The sequence below is a fragment of the Esox lucius genome, chromosome 16 (assembly GCF_011004845.1).
Source record: "Esox lucius isolate fEsoLuc1 chromosome 16, fEsoLuc1.pri, whole genome shotgun sequence".
Classification (NCBI taxonomy): Eukaryota; Metazoa; Chordata; class Actinopteri; order Esociformes; family Esocidae; genus Esox; species Esox lucius.
The window spans coordinates 34,069,452-34,087,285 of NC_047584.1; the positions used below are offsets into that span (position 1 = coordinate 34,069,452).

At 43.4% G+C, this 17,834-nt stretch overlaps 1 protein-coding gene across 3 annotated transcripts in view; it reads right to left on the bottom strand.

Moving 5' to 3' along the window:
• Nucleotides 1-48: 48 nt before the first annotated feature.
• The window catches only part of LOC105007481 (target of Nesh-SH3), a 43,035-nt gene continuing 25,249 nt past the window's right edge, over nucleotides 49-17,834 (bottom strand). For 2 of the 3 annotated variants that reach the window (XM_029113640.2, XM_020054493.2), the window contains exons 12-21: nucleotides 12,979-13,053; nucleotides 12,431-12,541; nucleotides 11,980-12,057; nucleotides 10,602-10,811; nucleotides 10,043-10,148; nucleotides 8,135-8,214; nucleotides 5,000-5,029; nucleotides 4,756-4,914; nucleotides 4,180-4,302; nucleotides 1,772-2,729 (exon numbers count right to left, since the gene is read on the bottom strand). In XM_029113640.2, coding sequence (XP_028969473.2) covers nucleotides 2,614-2,729; nucleotides 4,180-4,302; nucleotides 4,756-4,914; nucleotides 5,000-5,029; nucleotides 8,135-8,214; nucleotides 10,043-10,148; nucleotides 10,602-10,811; nucleotides 11,980-12,057; nucleotides 12,431-12,541; nucleotides 12,979-13,053 — 1,088 coding nt within the window. In that variant the 3' untranslated portion in view covers nucleotides 1,772-2,613. Of the gene's footprint in view, nucleotides 698-1,771; nucleotides 2,730-4,179; nucleotides 4,303-4,755; nucleotides 4,915-4,999; nucleotides 5,030-8,134; nucleotides 8,215-10,042; nucleotides 10,149-10,601; nucleotides 10,812-11,979; nucleotides 12,058-12,430; nucleotides 12,542-12,978; nucleotides 13,054-17,834 lie in introns of those variants that run through there. The other variant, XM_029113639.2, reaches the window with a different exon arrangement.

Below are 17,834 nucleotides of genomic sequence, written 5' to 3' on the forward strand. Positions count from 1 at the left end.
TACACATCTTGTATTGCATTTACTACAAACCAATCCAAGCCACAAAAAAGAAACATACTTGAGAATTTATTGTTGAAAATAGATACAGAAATAGTTGTACATACCCGAAACAAAAACACAGTTCACTGTTATGAACTCTTACATAAACATGTGGTTTAAAAATACATCTGCAGCAATTTGTGAGCATCTGTACACAGTGTACATAACCTTCATTTGGTTGTTGGTTTCCGTGTAAAAGCCTTTATGTACATACTAATATTACAAATGTAGGAAAAGGTTACACGTCTGAAGACCAAGGAGAGTCTTAATGAAGAGGTGCAAAATGTAGTCAATAGATGAAATCTATCAAATAAACGCAGTTCCGTCCCCATTCTACATAATACACATTCTAAACAACACATTGCTATGTTAACATCCTGTAATGTCTCTCTGCTGACCCTGGTATGACTTTCATCAGACCACATCCACACATCACATTCCTGGCATTCATACTCTAAACTGAAATGCCTCCTTACATGAGGGACATCCTAGGATTCTGTCTTTGAATCCTAGAATGTGTCACTTTCTGATGACTTTGATGCTGTTATATGATGGTTCACTGGCTACAGAATCTGCAGTCAGAACTGCAGTAGAAACACGTGTTGAAGGGACTTTCCAACATCCCTGTGAATGCAGCATCTGGTGTAAGGATGACCTTCTGTGAGACAGATTGAATAAAGCCCTTAATGGAGTTCAGAAATATTGTTCTTTCACACTGTGCTTGAACAGAAAAGGTCTACGTATAAATAATACTCTAGTATTGTGCAAACAGCAAGTGTGTGTGTGTGTGTGTGTGTGTGTGTGTGTGTGTGTGTGTGTGTGTGTGTGTGTGTGTGTGTGTGTGTGTGTGTGTGTGTCTGTGTGTGTGTGTGTGTGTGTGTCTGTGTGTGTGTGTGTGTCTGTGTGTGTGTCTGTGTGTGTCTCTGTGTCTCTGTGTCTGTGTCTCTGTGTCTGTGTCTCTGTGTGTGTGTCTGTGTCTCTGTGTCTGTGTGTGTGTGTGTCTGTGTGTCTGTGTCTGTGTGTGTCTGTGTCTCTGTGTGTGTGTCTGTGTCTGTGTGTGTGTGTGTCTGTGTGTCTGTGTCTGTGTGTGTCTGTGTGTCTGTGTGTGTGTCTGTGTCTGTGTGTGTGTCTGTCTGTGTGTGTGTGTCTGTCTCTCTCTGTGTCTGTCTGTCTGTCTGTGTCTGTCTGTCTGTCTGTCTGTGTGTGTCTGTCTGTGTTTGTCTGTTTATTTGTCTGTGTGTGTGTGTGTCTGTCTGTGTCTGTGTCTGTGTGTGTCTGTCTCTGTCTGTCTGTCTGTCTGTCTCTGTGTGTCTGTCTGTGTCTGTATGTGTGTGTGTGTGTGTGTGTGTGTGTGTGTGTGTGTGTGTGTGTGTGTGTGTGTGTGTGTCTCTGTGTCTGTGTCTGTCTGTGTGTGTGTGTGTGTGTCTGTCTGTGTGTCTGTGTGTGTCTGTCTGTGTTTGTCTGTCTGTCTCTGTCTCTCTCTGTGTCTGTCTGGAGTGTGTGTCTGTCTGTCTGTGTCTGTCTGTCTGTCTCTGTCTCTCTCTGTGTCTGTCTGGAGTGTGTGTCTGTCTGTGTCTGTTTGTCTGTCTGTCTCTGTCTCTCTCTGTGTCTGTCTGGAGTGTGTGTCTGTCTGTCTGTGTCTGTTTGTCTGTCTGTCTCTGTCTCTCTCTGTGTCTGTCTGGAGTGTGTGTCTGTCTGTCTGTCTGTCTCTGTCTCTCTCTGTGTCTGTCTGGAGTGTGTGTCTGTCTGTCTGTGTCTGTCTGTCTGTCTCTGTCTCTCTCTGTGTCTGTCTGTGGAATACTTTTTTTACCCCCTGTGGAAGCTTCTGTGTGGCAGCAAAACGTTCAGCAAACTGGCCAATAAAAACAATAAGGAACACTGAATAACAACTGCTTGATAAATAACACACGTATTACAAGTTATTACAGGGAGCCAGCTTCCCATCCTATGTTCATAATGAAGATCTTGAAGCACTCTAAAATACTTTAACTGCTCTTACATTTTTACAGATTTGCAATATTTCCTCATGTTGTTGTGTTTGATAGTCAAATGAGACTAAGTAGAATGTAACTTTTTTTCCCTCACCCTGAAAGATTTTGTTCTTAGCTAGTATCAGCTACTGCTTGGTAAAACTAAATCAAAGTAATGGCATGAGTACCATTAAAGGAACATTAAACCAAATGGATTTCCGGTGATTTGAAGACATTTCTTTACATGCTTATATTACTTCCATGGTCTTTTAGTTAGGGGTAGTTTAAACAACTGGTCAAAGAAAACCTATGTATTGATTACAGTTCATTTTGCCACAGAGACTCTTTCAGGGTGAGGAACCATGAAACAAAGTTGTCAATAGAGCTCCATGACACTGTATGGTCCTGCACACTTTTAAACAATAGATTGTGGGCTGTCGCCACCAGACAGGCAGGTCTCCATGGGAACAAACATACACATCTCCAGGATAAGAGGAGGGAGGAGCCCACATTCAGGCCCCACAGGCCTTCTCAGTCCTCACCTGGTAACATCATCATTCATCCAGTCAGGCAACTTCGTGGCCACCCCTTAGGTGGTGGGGTCTTACCATTTCCCAGGTATGGGGGTTCCACACTCATACCAGGCAACGTAGGTGGCATGAGAGTTTGCTCCAATCTCCCCAAAGTGGACAGGCTCCTGGCGTACAGCACGGTAGAACCCTAAGACAGTAGAGCAGAGAACCTTTACGTTTTACAAATGGCCAGGAATGTTAATAGTTCTCAAACCTCTCTGTTTACTTGAGCTTACACAGAGCTAGCATACCTGATTCCACTTGATTATCACATTAATTAGGTGAAGCGGATGAGCTAGTTCAGGACAACAACATACTTGTGAAATGTTGAGGAGAGCTTTGAGAAGCCCGTAGTACATCACCCCTCCCCTGGTCAATCATCAGCCCTCCCCTGGTCAAACATCACCCCTCCCCTGGTCAAACATCACCCCTCCCCTGGTCAATCATCAGCCCTCCCCTGGTCAAACATCACCCCTCCCCTGGTCAAACATCACCCCTCCCCTGGTCAATCATCAGCCCTCCCCTGGTCAAACATCACCCCATCACCCCTCCCCTGGTCAAACATCACCCCTCCCCTGGTCAATCATCAGCCCTCCCCTGGTCAAACATCACCCCTCCCCTGGTCAATCATCAGCCCTCCCCTGGTCAAACATCACCCCTCCCCTGGTCAATCATCAGCCCTCCCCTGGTCAATCATCAGTCCTCCCCTGGTCAATCATCAATCCTCCCCTTGTCAATCGTCAGTCCTCCCCTTGTCAATCGATTGACCAGGGGAGGGCTGATGATTGACCAGGGGAGGACTAAAGCTTAAACGGGGTGATGTTTGACAAGGCGAGAGCGGATACTTGACCAAGGGAGGGGTGACGTTTGACCGGGGGAGGGGTGATGACTGAGTAGGAGGAATGGGGAGTTTCTGGGGAGGAATGATAATGGTCCTAATATGGATGCTGTACCTTAGTTCACCCTAGACCAGGCAACGTCAGCAGTCTCTGGGGTCATGGACACATCTCAACCATTCTGTCCCACTGATCTTTCCAATTCATGTGTTATGTGCCGGTCGGCCCGGTACTGTAGCCTACCTAATCACCGGCCCAATACTGTAGCCTAACTAATCACCGGCCCAATACTGTAGCCTAACTAATCACCGGCCCAATACTGTAGCCTAACTAATCGCCGGGCAGTACTGTAGCCTAACTAATCACCGGCCCAATACTGTAGCCTAACTAATCGCCGGGCAGTACTGTAGCCTAACTAATCACCGGCCCAATACTGTAGCCTAACTAATCACCAGCCCAATACTGTAGCCTAACTAATCACCAGCCCAATACAGAAGCCTAACTAATCACCGGCCCAATACTGTAGCCTACCTAATCACCGGCCCAATACTGTAGCCTAACTAATCACCGGCCCAATACTGTAGCCTACCTAATCACCGGCCCAATACTGTAGCCTACCTAATCACCGGCCCAGTACTGTAGCCTACCTAATCACCGGCCCAATACTGTAGCCTAACTAATCACCGGCCCAATACTGTAGCCTAACTAATCACCGGCCCAATACTGTAGCCTAACTAATCGCCGGGCAGTACTGTAGCCTACCTAATCGTCCGGGTAGCTGATCGGCAAGCAGCTGACTGCCAGTTCGTCCATCCAAGAAAGAATCTACGAACTGGCAGTGGTCTTCCCCATGTCCAGTCTGGTCACCGATGTTGTAGAACTTGCCTGCACAGAGTCAGACGTCAAAGGTTATGACTCTGCGTAGGTTTACAGGTGTGTATTGTGTTAATGAGATTATAAACCTTCGTTGGTAGAAGGTTCTGCTCACAGGATTTTTCCACCATGTGGATGATTGGTGAATTGAAGTAACATTATCACTATTCCACTTCATTTTACTGTTTATTTTTTTTGGAATGTTTTCTTGTTGTTGAAAACATGCTGTATTTCATAGCTATTAGATGTTAAAATGTATTCCAGTTTTAGTATGTTTTTTCACTGACTTTTTTGTAGGAGGGAACTGCGTATATTTATAGCAACCAGGAAATGACAAAAATAATAAAAATCTATAATAAATATTTACGTTGTCGCATCTTGAAGCCAGTCTAACCTACTGACAGTTTATTGCCATTCGTACACAGATACAGGACACATTAAATACCACAGACTAACGACACCGACCGGTGAGAGAATCGCTCATGTAGATCTTGTAGCGGAGGGAGTTGCAAAGCTGAATGCCCACAAACTTGCGATACCAGGTCCTCTTGACATATTGCTTCCCATTGCACTCCGAGTAGGAATCGGCATTGAAAGGGAACTGGGTCCAAATTGCAGCTTTACCTGGGGGAGGTAGAAAGATGAACCCAGGCCAGGACACATGCTATAGAGTTGAGCGGAAACAGGACATATATAGCAGTCCACTCACCTGACACCGTCTCACTAACCCGGGGGTCCGCTACAGACAAGACAGAGGGATAACATTGTCACACATCCGTCCATCATCCCCACATTTATACAGCAATAAAACACTTGCCCGTGGACCATATCAGTAAATCTTAAAAACCTGGTTCAGATTACCACAGAAACATGTTGTTTTGGTTAGAATATGATGTGGATAGCTACACGGTCCCTTCCAGTGTGAAAACAGTCTGACCTCACGACGGGGCAAAGAGCCATTGGAACAATTATTCCTTTTTATCAGAGCTATTTTTGAGTGTGCATAGCAGATATGACATGACTCCCAAAATCCAGTCCATCTGTATAATGTGAATTTGACTAGGCCCTAGAGCTTTCCCTCACAACAAGGGTTTTAACTCTGGTTGTCAAGGTTACTAAAACAGAGTGACACATCAGAGTTGTTAAGAGTATGTCTCACAGCACAACTCTGAAATGCTAAGCTACACTTTGGGAAAAGCTAAATACTTCCACACAGCCTTTATCCAAAGGCTAAACAACCACATTAACACGTAACTAATTAGTGCCACATGTCTGGAAAGATAATATGAGCTTTCATAGATCGAATCAGATGGGAGACACCAAGACAAAATCCTCAGCTATGTCTCATATCTAACAAAGGCAATCGCTGTCCACTAACAGAAACACATTAAATTAGATGGAAATCTCAGGGATCATTGGGGTATGAGTACAAAATGAGACAATTCTGAAATTATATATTGTAATAAACAAGTCAAATATGTCACATCTCTATACTTATGTTGTGCTTCTGGTTCATTTAATTTGCTCAACGCTAAAGTTCTTTATCATTTTCTGAATCGTGTATTGTCCAGTCCAAGTTAACACCTCCAAGGATAATCACTTCAGATGATGTGAATTGAGGAAATAGGTAACTTTCTTAGCAGTGGGTTGAGGATTTACATGACAGCTGTTTCCTAATTTAAGTCTTAAAGGGATATTTCATTTTTAGGTTGTTAGACCTAATTTATCTCTTTTATTGTTGCATAATCCAGACAGTAGTTTTGGCCGGCGTTTGATTTATTTTGATTTATTTGGCTTTGATTTGCAAGTCATAGTAAAGCAGTGGTCAGACTCACCCCAAGACATGTTCTAAACATCTTGTAACGGGGAGACACACAGGAACAAATACAGAGGGTGTGTTCAGGGCCCTGGAGGGTGTTTTATTAACTAAAAGAGGAGGGTGAGGGGAGGAGGTGAAAAAGGAATCAACACCAAATATCAAACCCCGTTCCTGGGGAGCCAGCATCAACTCTGGGATGGCCTCCCGGGCCCTAGAGGTTTGGGAGGATGGGTGCTGTGGGTCATAACTTTGACAGCCCCTGTACCTTCTATCTCCTGTCATTTTTCCACCTCTGGCTTTCAGCTTCCTTTTCTTGGCTTCTACTTGCTCCCCCCGAGGTGCTCCATGGGAGCCCTTCAGTACCTCCTCTGAAGTGATCCCAAGAGGAGGCAGGTTTGTAAGGGTGTGGCTGGCCCAGCTGGAAGCCCCCAGAAGATTCCATAAGCTACTAGATGTTTCTGTTGGGGGCGTTGGTGCGACAATGATTTGTGGCTGTGGGCGCGTTTGTGCCACAGTCTCCACATAAAATTGTAAAGATTAAAATGTTTTCGGAGGTAATCCGAAAAATGGCACATAGTTTAATTCTGCAAACTTCACTAGTGTACATGTTAATGATCCCACTTTCTGAACACCCTAGATGTGTACATGTCAATGATCCCACTTTCTGAACACCCTAGATGTGTATATGTTAATGATCCCACTTTCTGAACACCCTAGATGTGTCCTTTTAAATATGTCAGTCACAGAGCACGTAACATGAAGCCGCTGATGTTCAGGAGAAGAACAGGAGACAGTGCGCATTATCCACCACTGGGATGCCAAAATGCACGAGAGTAAATCGGCCCTGAAATTCAGTACCTCAGATATATTTATTTTAAAACCAAGAGCAGTCGGCAGTCCTGTTTTGATCAACCGCATTCCAGTCAGTCATCTGTACACGTCATGAGACAAAATGCCCTTTTGTCTGAGACTAGGAACAGTTGCCTTGGCGCATTTCGTAATAACCCGAGGTGACAAGCCGAACGTGACGACCAGGAATTCGTATATTTCCCTGTGAAAGGCGAGTTCACTAGGGGAGTTGATGAGAAAGCCTTATTGACAGTTACATGCAAATGATTACTATTTCCATTACACATTATCATGACAACCATATACAGAACCATGGAATAGCAAATGTGTCTAAGTAATTACCTTTGGAGTCCTTGGTTGGATCAGTCAGTCTCTTAAGGCTGCTTTGAAGTGCAGGAACAAGATCCAGACTCCCAAGTGATTTGGGGAATGCCATCACATTTTTTATAAAGTCCTTTGCTTCCAGAACGTGTCAAAATTGTCAACAAAAGCTACCCCCATGGATTTGCTATAGTTCTGTTTCCAAGATGAAAAGCTAAATGCCTGCTGAAACGTTCAATTCCCTGATCGACCGAAGGCAGAGGACCAGATACAACAGGTTGTATCTTTGATGCTAGCAGAGAGTCAATCATTTCCATAAAATCCAGTCTCAACATCAGTCATATGATCCTATCTCGACCAATACGAACATTTGTGATGTTGATTTGGGCTCAACTTGGACTTTGCCCTAGGGACTTATGACTTGAATTGGACTTTGCCCTAGGGACTTGTGACTTGAATTGGACTTTGCCCTAGGGACTTGTGACTTGAATTGGACTTTGCCCTAGGGACTTATGACTTGAATTGGACTTTGCCCTAGGGACTTATGACTTGAATTGGACTTTGCCCTAGGGACTTATGACTTGAATTGGACTTTGCCGTAAGGACTGATGACTTGAATTGGATTCATGCATAGGGGACTTTACTTGGACTCAAGGTTTTGTAGCTCCACTAAATCAATGGTGGGAATTGTGGTCTGAGGTCTACGTACTGATAATGTATGTATGTTGTGTAATGGTCAGGAAAAGTAAGCTGATTATAGATTTATTAACTGGAGGTGGCATCTGTTCCAGCTTCATTGTGTGTGTGGTGCAACCAGATATTGATTGTGTGGCGTCCATTTTGGCTCTACAGTACCTGATTCAGTGCTGAATGACACAGGATCGCTGGCAGGGCTCTCCCCAAGCTCATTCTTGGATTTCACTTCAAACTCATAACTGAAAAAGAAAAGAGAAAACGTCCACATGGTGTTTCAATCTCAGTCATTCCCAAATATTTCTTTATTCAATTCTAATTGGTTTTGAGGGGTGGGGCCACCAGACTGAAAGTTAGATTGGAGGTCAAAAGAAAACAATAATCATTTGGACACAATTCAGTTTAACAAGAATGTAAGTATGTGATTCACTTTATCTTGATAGCTGAATAACAAACCCAGAATACTCAAATTGTTATATATAAGTATACTGTTACCCTATGTCATTTTATAATCATTGAACCTAACTGTATGTTAACATGTATACTGAGACCAAGGCCCAGATGTAAAAGGGACCTTGGTCTCAGTCTGTTTTCCTTGTTGAAATAAAGGATTCATCTTTCTCCATGTCATTGAGTGGAGGTCTGTACCCCATCGTTCTCCATGTCATTGAGTGGGGGTCTGTACCCCCTCATTCTCCATGTCATTGAGTGGGTGTCTGTACCCCTTCTTTCTTCATGTCATTGAGTGGAGGTCTGTACCCCCTCATTCTCCATGTCATTCAGTGGAGGTCTGTACCCCCTCATTCTCCATGTCATTGAGTGGAGGTCTGTACCCCCTCATTCTCCATGTCATTCAGTGGAGGTCTGTCATTGAGTGGGGGTCTGTACCCCCTCTTTCTCCATGTCATTGAGTGGGGGCCTGTACCCCCTTCTTTCTTCATGTCATTGAGTGGAGGTCTGTACCCCCTCATTCTCCATGTCATTCAGTGGAGGTCTGTACCCCCTCATTCTCCATGTCATTGAGTGGAGGTCTGTACCCCCTCATTCTCCATGTCATTCAGTGGAGGTCTGTCATTGAGTGGGGGTCTGTACCCCCTCTTTCTCCATGTCATTGAGTGGGGGCCTGTACCCCCTCATTCTTCATGTCATTGAGTGGAGGTCTGTACCCCCTCATTCTCCATGTCATTGAGTGGGTGTCTGTACCCCTTCTTTCTTCATGTCATTGAGTGGAGGTCTGTACCCCCTCATTCTCCATGTCATTCAGTGGAGGTCTGTACCCCCTCATTCTCCATGTCATTGAGTGGAGGTCTGTACCCCCTCGTTCTCCATGTCATTAAGTGGGGGTCTGTACCCCCTCATTCTCCATGTCATTGAGTGGGGGTCTGTACCCCCTCTTTCTCCATGTCATTGAGTGGGGGTCTGTACCCCCTCTTTCTCCATGTCATTGAGTGGGGGTCTGTACCCCCTCATTCTCCATGTCATTGAGTGGAGGTCTGTACCCCATCGTTCTCCATGTCATTGAGTGGAGGTCTGTACCCCCTCATTCTCCATGTCATTGAGTGGAGGTCTGTACCCCCTCATTCTCCATGTCATTCAGTGGAGGTCTGTACCCCCTCATTCTCCATGTTATTGAGTGGAGGTCTGTACCCCATCGTTCTCCATGTCATTGAGTGGGCATGATGTAAACCAAATCAATGAATCACATTTCTTTTCTAAAGCCCTTTTTATATCAGCAGTCATCTTGCTTTTACAAACACCTTGCCTGAAATCCTGAGGATTCACTTACTCTTTTGATCCAGCTTGAAATGTTCATGAGCACTGCCTCCTCTCCATTTCCATTGAGTGTTCGTCTGAACCAATCAATTTCTTTCTGCCCTCAGGACATGTTTGAGTAAAACAGGTCGGTGTGTTTTGCACATAAATCTGAAGACCCCACCTGGGACCTGAACCAATGTCCAGCATCATTATAAACGTAGTGACCCTTCCCCTCCCAGCAAGCCTCCACAAACAACATAAAAACGAACCTCGGTTAACCCCGAGATGAAACCAGATGAGAACAAGGAAACACACCTGCTCTCCGGATTTAGGTTCTCCACCGCCGTGTGAGTCTGGTTGGTGGTCAGGATGGACACTTCTTCTCCAAGGGGTCCTTTGGTCCTTGAAATGACCTCATACTCTGTGAAAGGAGAAGCAAGAAATCCAAACAACATGTTGAATCACATCTCTCATTTTATGCTTCTATTGATATTTTACATGTGAAATATATGATGTCATAATAAATGTACATGGTAGTGTTTTAAAATATGATGCAGAATTCTGAGGATTTGGGTCAGGATGGCAGGGATTGGACCAAAATGGAGTTTCACACTCAAACACACTCAAACACACACTCACACACCCCAAGACACATTCACTCACACACACTCAAACACACTCAAGCACACACCCACACACCCCAAGACACATTCACTCAAACACACTCAAACACACACCCACACACCCTAAGACACATTCACTCACACACACTCAAGCACACACCCACACACCCCAAGACACATTCACACACACTCAAACACACACCCACACACCCCAAGACACATTCACTCACACACTTCCCATCACTCCTCACCTGTGGTTTCGTTGTCTGCTTTCTCCCAGTCCAGGATGACAAAGGAGGAACACCCCTCCACGGTAACCACGGTGACATTGGAAGGGGGCAAGCGGGGGGGGGCTGTGACGTTCTGTTCCACCCATTCCTCCTCAGGGAAATAGCTCAGGGAGTTCGTTATGGAGCATGGTTCGTCAGGCGCCTTGTTGACCCTGTAAACCACATGAGGGGCTGCAAGAGAAATCAAAGGGTTGCTGTTCAGAGAAACTAAAAATTAATAATAATAAAATGCAAATGCTAATTATCTTAAGCAACTTCCAGTAATGCGAAACTGCATGCACACTGTCTAAAACTACATATTTATTGTATTCCTCCCATTAGAAACAGCAGTCAGGCAGAGCAGTCAGGCAGAGCAGTCAGGCAGAGCAGTCAGGCAGTCCTTGAAACAAGACTCGTACAGCTCATGAACAGCAGCATAGTTGAATTAATGTTTACATCTCTAGATAAGAGCACAGTGTCAGATGAAGCTTCTCCAAGCCAAGCATCTGGATCTGCAGGCAGGACAACCCAAAACTACTGGCAGTCCAAGGAAGAACAGAAAGCTAATTTCTGTCCAGGCCAGTGTCCTAAGAGACACATTACAACACAACGTTCATTGTCCTTAGTTACAGTGAACCATGGAAATTAGTGTTCCGCTCTCATTCCTCAATCCCCAGACGCTACACACCATAATAACACACACCACACCAACACACACACACACCATAATAACACACACCATGATAACACACCATAATAACACACCATAATAACACATACACCATAATAACACACACCATACTAACACACACACTGTACTAACACACACCATACCAACACACACACCATAATAACACACACCATACTAACACACACACTGTACTAACACACACCATACTAACACACACCATACTAACACACACCATACCAACACACACACCATAATAACACACACACCATAATAACACACACCATACCAACACACACACTGTACTAACACACACCACACCAACACACACACCATAATAACACACACCATACCAACATACACACTCTACTAACACACACCATACCAACACACACACCATAATAACACACACCATACCCAACACACACTGTACTAACACACACCATACTAACACACACTGTACTGACATGCAGATGAGTGAAAAGCCTTTTGTCAGATTGACGGTCGTGCTTGAGGACATTGTTGTCATGGTGGGAGATTGTTGTAAGGATGTGAACACATCTGGCAAATAAATACATTTCCTTTTCCCCCTGGATTTCCCTGGCTCTGACCACTGTTAATTGAATCATGGGAGTTTGTTCAATCCCGTCAGGATGCTGCATGGGTCCTTACCTACAAAGCGCTTTTTGCCCAGGGCATCCACTTCTGAGGCAGGCAGGGCGCTGAACACAGAGGAGTTGTCTGCCGAGGCTACAGAGATGGAGAGACTGATGAGGAGTCTGAAAGGTAAGTGTTAGGGGTAGACCACCATGGTGTTGTGACTTGAGACATGAGGATGTACCGGGGTTAGAGGCCAGTTCAGTAAATATCTTTAAATCCCATCAAATGTACCAGAGAAAAGATATGCTCACTGAACTCAGGAAACCACACACTAACTATTAAACTCAGATATAGCATAGTTCACACACACATGCACACCTGGTAACACACCAGGTAACAATCAGACTGTACATTGTCACAGACAGGCTGTAACACAAGAAACATCTAGAGATGAGATTCAATTCTTATCATATTTGAACATGATCTAATGTAATGGACCTGAAAACCCGTTCATGGACAGTACCATTCATAGCCGGAAGGAGGGTCATGGTCTTTTGTTTGGCGGGCTTTGCCGTCACCGGCGGGAAAGGCTTCAGGATGGACGCCGTGTCGCCCTTCAGGTTCATGGGCTCTTCTGAGGACAGATTGGAGATCACACAGCTCAGTCATACGACAAACATACAGGTGTTTTCTAATTGGCTGTGGTCAACCCCAGTCAGGTGAGGGGTTATCTAGAGGAGGGACAGGATGAGAAGTGTCATTGTGTGCGTGTTTTTGTAGGACATTCAGAACAGAACAAACATACTGTCAACATACACAACACACTCATGCAAACACATAATAATGTACAATCACACGCATAATGTACAATCACACGCACAGATATTGCTTCTAAAGCTTGGTGTGTTCTTTGGATGAGTTCATAGGGCTTTAGAACCCAGAACCAATAATGACGGGAGGAAGGTCGGAGTACAATCGTCATGATGAAAGGGAAAGGAAGAAGTTGGTGGAAAACTGGTGTTTTCTTTTCCAGAACAATGAATTCAGCTGAATGGTCAGTGAGGCTCTCACCCTTCTCCACTTGTTTCCCCACCAAGTTGGGCATCTTGTTGAAAGGGGTAGAGGGACGAGGAACGGCACTGGAGCCTGGGAAACAGAGGCCATGGCAAGGTTAAGAACCATATTGACATTGTTTCTTTGAATATTTGAAGATGGTGTCAGTGTTGGATGAGGGATACTGTTGACAACTGTCTGTGTTTATTGGAGAGTTATCTGCTTAGCTGGCCTCTTGAGTAAAGTCTGTTTTGTAGTGTTTCTGTCAAAGTTGTTGCAGTGTCACATGACTCATCAGTACAGTCTTAACAAACTGATAAACGTGATAAGACTTCTGTTTCATTAAACACTTTCATATTCATCACATTCAAATCTGTAAACCTCTGCCTTGTTGGGTGAATAATGAACGGCCACCGGCTGGAGAGGATTTTCGGCTCAATTGGGCCGACAACTTCACTTCCTTCTCTCTAAGCTCAAAATGCATGATACACTTTGGGAAAAGATAGTAGAATACTTTTCATTTTTCTCAGAGAAGAAAAAGAGGGATTAGGGAACAGAGGTGGAGAACTGCAGTGCTAACCGACCACATCCAACAAACTCTGCCATTCAAACAGGCCTTACAGACTGGGTTACTTATTTTATAGATCACCGCCTGGATCATCCTATAAGAACAAAGTTAAAACATTTACACAGTGGATAAGAGCATTGGCTAAATAAATGCAATGCTCTTATGAAACAAAAACAATAGTCAGAAGGAGAAAACAACATTGTAGATAGAAAAAAAGAAATGCAAGACTTTTCTTCTATCTTGCAGACCAAAAACAAGAAACCTGTTCTCAATTAATCCTCTGGTCCAGCCAGGCCAAAATTCTTCACAATCACTTTATTGTTCCTATTCCAGACAGGATAAGATCAAACTAAACACAACCGGGGCTGTGAGACGGATGCCAGCACAGATCTCACTCTCAATGCATTTCTGTTCAAGTCTGTTGGAGCTTTAGCAGGCTGCAGACTAATAGCTAAGACACAGAGAAAAGCTTTGTGATGGAACCTGACAGTGGTTGCCAACTCAGAACAGACCACTCACATTCAGATCAGATCTGTTTGATGCATCTCATACAGGAAAAAACACTGCCATAAATAGTTTCATAGCTACAGTGTTCATGTTGGCACCCTTAATTTAGTTTACATTTATTCATGTTGACTAAAACATCATTTGTGTGATTTCGATAATGATTTTAGTCTAGTTATTGTCAAAATGAGAATAACACTGATTCACTTTAGGAAAATAAATGCCTTTACATTTTATTCCCATTTTAGTTAAGTCAAATGAATTGCCTCATTAAACTAGCCTACAATAGACCAAGTACCACAGACCTGAGGGAATAAAATGAATGGCTTCCAAGTATGGGTGGAGCTACGGGTGAAGCTATGGGTGGAGCTATGGGTGGAGCTGCGGTTGGGGCTATGGGTGGAGCTGCAGGTGGAGCTATGGGTGGAGCTGCAGATGAAGCTATGGGTGAAGCTGTAGGTGAAGCTATGGGTGGAGCTACAGGTGAAGCAATAGGTGGTGCTGCAAGTGAAGCTATGGGTGGAGCTGGGGTGGACTATGGGTGGAGCCGCTGGTGGAGCTACGAGTGGAGCTACAGGTGGGTAAATCTGCCTTTGGTGGGAAGCTAGCAAGCAAACAGGAACACCAATTGTTTAAGGCAAACAAACTGATCCTGACAATTCTACTTAGATAAAAAAACAATACAACTTCAATCAATGACTGGTATTTTGACAGTTGCTCTCTACAGTAATCCCCAAAACAGGCTTTGATTTGTTCACACATGATTAAAAAGAAGGGAGTAAATATATTTTCAATGCTTCATTGTTGAGCTGCTTTTAGTTGCCACAGCACCTGCAAAATCAGCAGTGTATCAAATACTTGTTCTCCCCACTGTATACACAGCTATGGAAACATTTTCACATATACAGGTCTGGAAAAAATGTAGAGACCACTGCACATTTTTTCATATTAATAGGTATGTGTTTGAGTAAAATGAACAGTTTAATTCTATAAACTACAGACAACATTACTCCCAAAATCCAAATTAAAATATTGTCCTTTACAAAATAACAACTGGTCAAAATAACCCAAAAAGTATGCATTGTTTTCAGACCTCAAATAATGCAAAAATTCATATTCATATTAATTTATCAAAAACAAAATACAAATGTTTTAACTTAGGAAGAGTTCAGAAATCAATATTTGGTGGAATAACCCAGATTTGTAATCATAGCTTTCATGTGTCTTGGCATGCTCTCCACCAGTCTGTCACATAGCTGTTGAGTGACATTATGCCACTCCTGGCACGAAAATTCAAGTAGCTTGGCTTTGTTTGATGGCTTGTGACCATCCATCTTTCTCTTGATCAAATTCCAGAGGTTTTCAATGGGGTCCAGGTCTGGAGATTGGGCTGGCCATGACAGGGTCTTGGTCTGGTTGTCCTCCATCCACACCTTGATTGACCTGGCTGTGGAGCATTGTCCTGTTGGAAAGAACTATTCTCAGAGTTGGGGAACATTGTCAGAGCAGAAGGAAGCAGGTGTTCTTCAGGATAACCTTGTACTTGGCTTGATTCATGTGTCCTTCACAAAGACAAATCTGCCGAATTCCAGCCTTGCTGAAGCATCCCCAAATCATCACGATCTTCCACCAAATTTCATAGTGGTTGTGAGACACTGTGGCTTGTAGCCCTATCCAGGTCTCCGTCTAACCATTAGATGACCAGGTGTTGGACAAAGCTGAAAATTTGACTTGGCAGAGAAGATGACCTTACTCCATTCCTCTGTGGTCCAATCCTTATGGTCTTTTGCAAACTTCAGCCGGGCTCTTCTTTGCTTCTCATCAATGAAGGGCTTTTTTCTAGCTTTGCACGACTTCAGCCCTGCCCATAGGTGCCTATTTCAAACCGTCCTCGCCGTGCACTTCACCCCAGCTGCTGTTTGTCATTCTTTTTGTAGGTTGTTGAGTGACATTCGAATGAGTTGACGGTCATCTTGGTCAGTGGACAGTTGTCTGTAGCTTTGTTGTCCCCAATGTCTGTTGCTTGAAATTTTCCGGATAGAAGCAACCTGACGCTCACTGTATCCCTATGCTTTTCTTATTCAACTTTTTGGTCATGCTGAATAGTTATTTGTTTATTCATATTACCTTTGAGGTACTACTTGCACTGTTTTTGCCATCCAGCTGGTCCTATTCCAAGAGGATAGTGATCCTCTTGCAATAGGACAGCACTGTTTTTTTTTATACTTTTCCTCGTTAAATTAGATCTGGTTCAGGTAACCTAATCACTACCTCATTAAGTAAAATGAGGTGTGCCTGTGTTGAAATTTAACAGACACTGGAATGGAATGGCTGCCATACATGTAGAGATGCTGATTTAAGAAAAATTAGGAGTGGTCTTTTTTCCAGTGCTGTGTATATATATATATATATATATATATATATATATATATTATAACTGATCTAAATATTAATAGATCTATATAAGGTTGAATAAGTCGGTTGATTCAGTGAGTTGAATTACTGGGTTGAATCAGTGGGTTGGTTACATAAAGCAGGTCACATTCAGTCAATTGAATGAATGGACAAGCATTTTCTTATCATAGCATAGACTTTGATGTGGTAGACACTATCTAAGAATGATATGGGTAGAGGTAGAATGTTTGGGAGCCTGGTTCATTTTATTCACTGTTTATCTACATCTCTCACAACCCAGGCAGCATACTTCGTCTCTGTCTTTTAAGTTTGTTCAAAAATAAAGGAAGTTACGTCACAACATTTCTTCAGCTTGTGGCGCTTACCTATCTCAGACAAACATTAGTGGTGGTGTTCAGCTTAAGGAGTTCTAGTTTTTGACAGATTGCAAATGTCTCTTACTGAGTGACTGACGGACTGACCTAAAATAAAACTGTTCACAGTCAAATTGCAACTATTGCTGGTGGATTTTTGAAGTACGCATTTGTGCATGCTTTTTGGGGTAATATAGAGCACAACCACTTGCGCAGTAAAAGAGGAGGGGTTTCTACAATTCTCTCATCTTTTCATTTGACAAAAAAGTTAGTTCTCGTCACCTATATTGATAGTAACTGTATCAATGTCACTCACGAATGAAAGAAAAACAAACTTTGTTGTGCCATGAAATGAAACAGCTTTGGCAGTGTAAAATTAATCTTCAGTCTTGTTAGCAACTGCTCAGTTCTTATGACTATAACAAGTAGTAAGTAGATACTAGTAAGCCTATTGGTAAGCCCCTGGCTAATAAGCTGTTAAAACGGCCAGTGGCAAAAGCCGTACAGTTCATAGACGCTACTTGTGGTGGAAGTAAACTTCCACCATATTCAAACTTGGCGTGATGCAATTTTTTGAGATGCAATTTTATGACAAGGTAGTATGTCCCAATCGCTCCCTACAGTGATCTCTTTCTAATTTGACATGTTGAATCTAGTGTACAACCCTGTTATACCTGTTGTTGGTTTGGATGTTAGCTAATGTAGGGAATGAGTTTAGAAAACCGTGGAGTTTCAACTAATTGGTTTAACAATGCAGAACACTCTGCACACATATAGCTTAGTGGTGTAGAGGTTAAAGACACAGTCTTTCACACGGAAGACCCCAGTTTGAATCCAGCGAGGGAAACGACATTTGTTCCTTCTAATTGTGGGTTGGCTGAACTAAGCTTGCCTGGAACCCTCTCTTGTTTTCAGACAGGAGGGGGAGGGCTTGCGGTTGCTCAAGCAACCCCAGGAATTGGCATAGCAACCCCAAAAAAGTATATATTTTTAAATTATTTTTATTGCCATTTTCCTTCTTTGCCATTTTGTGC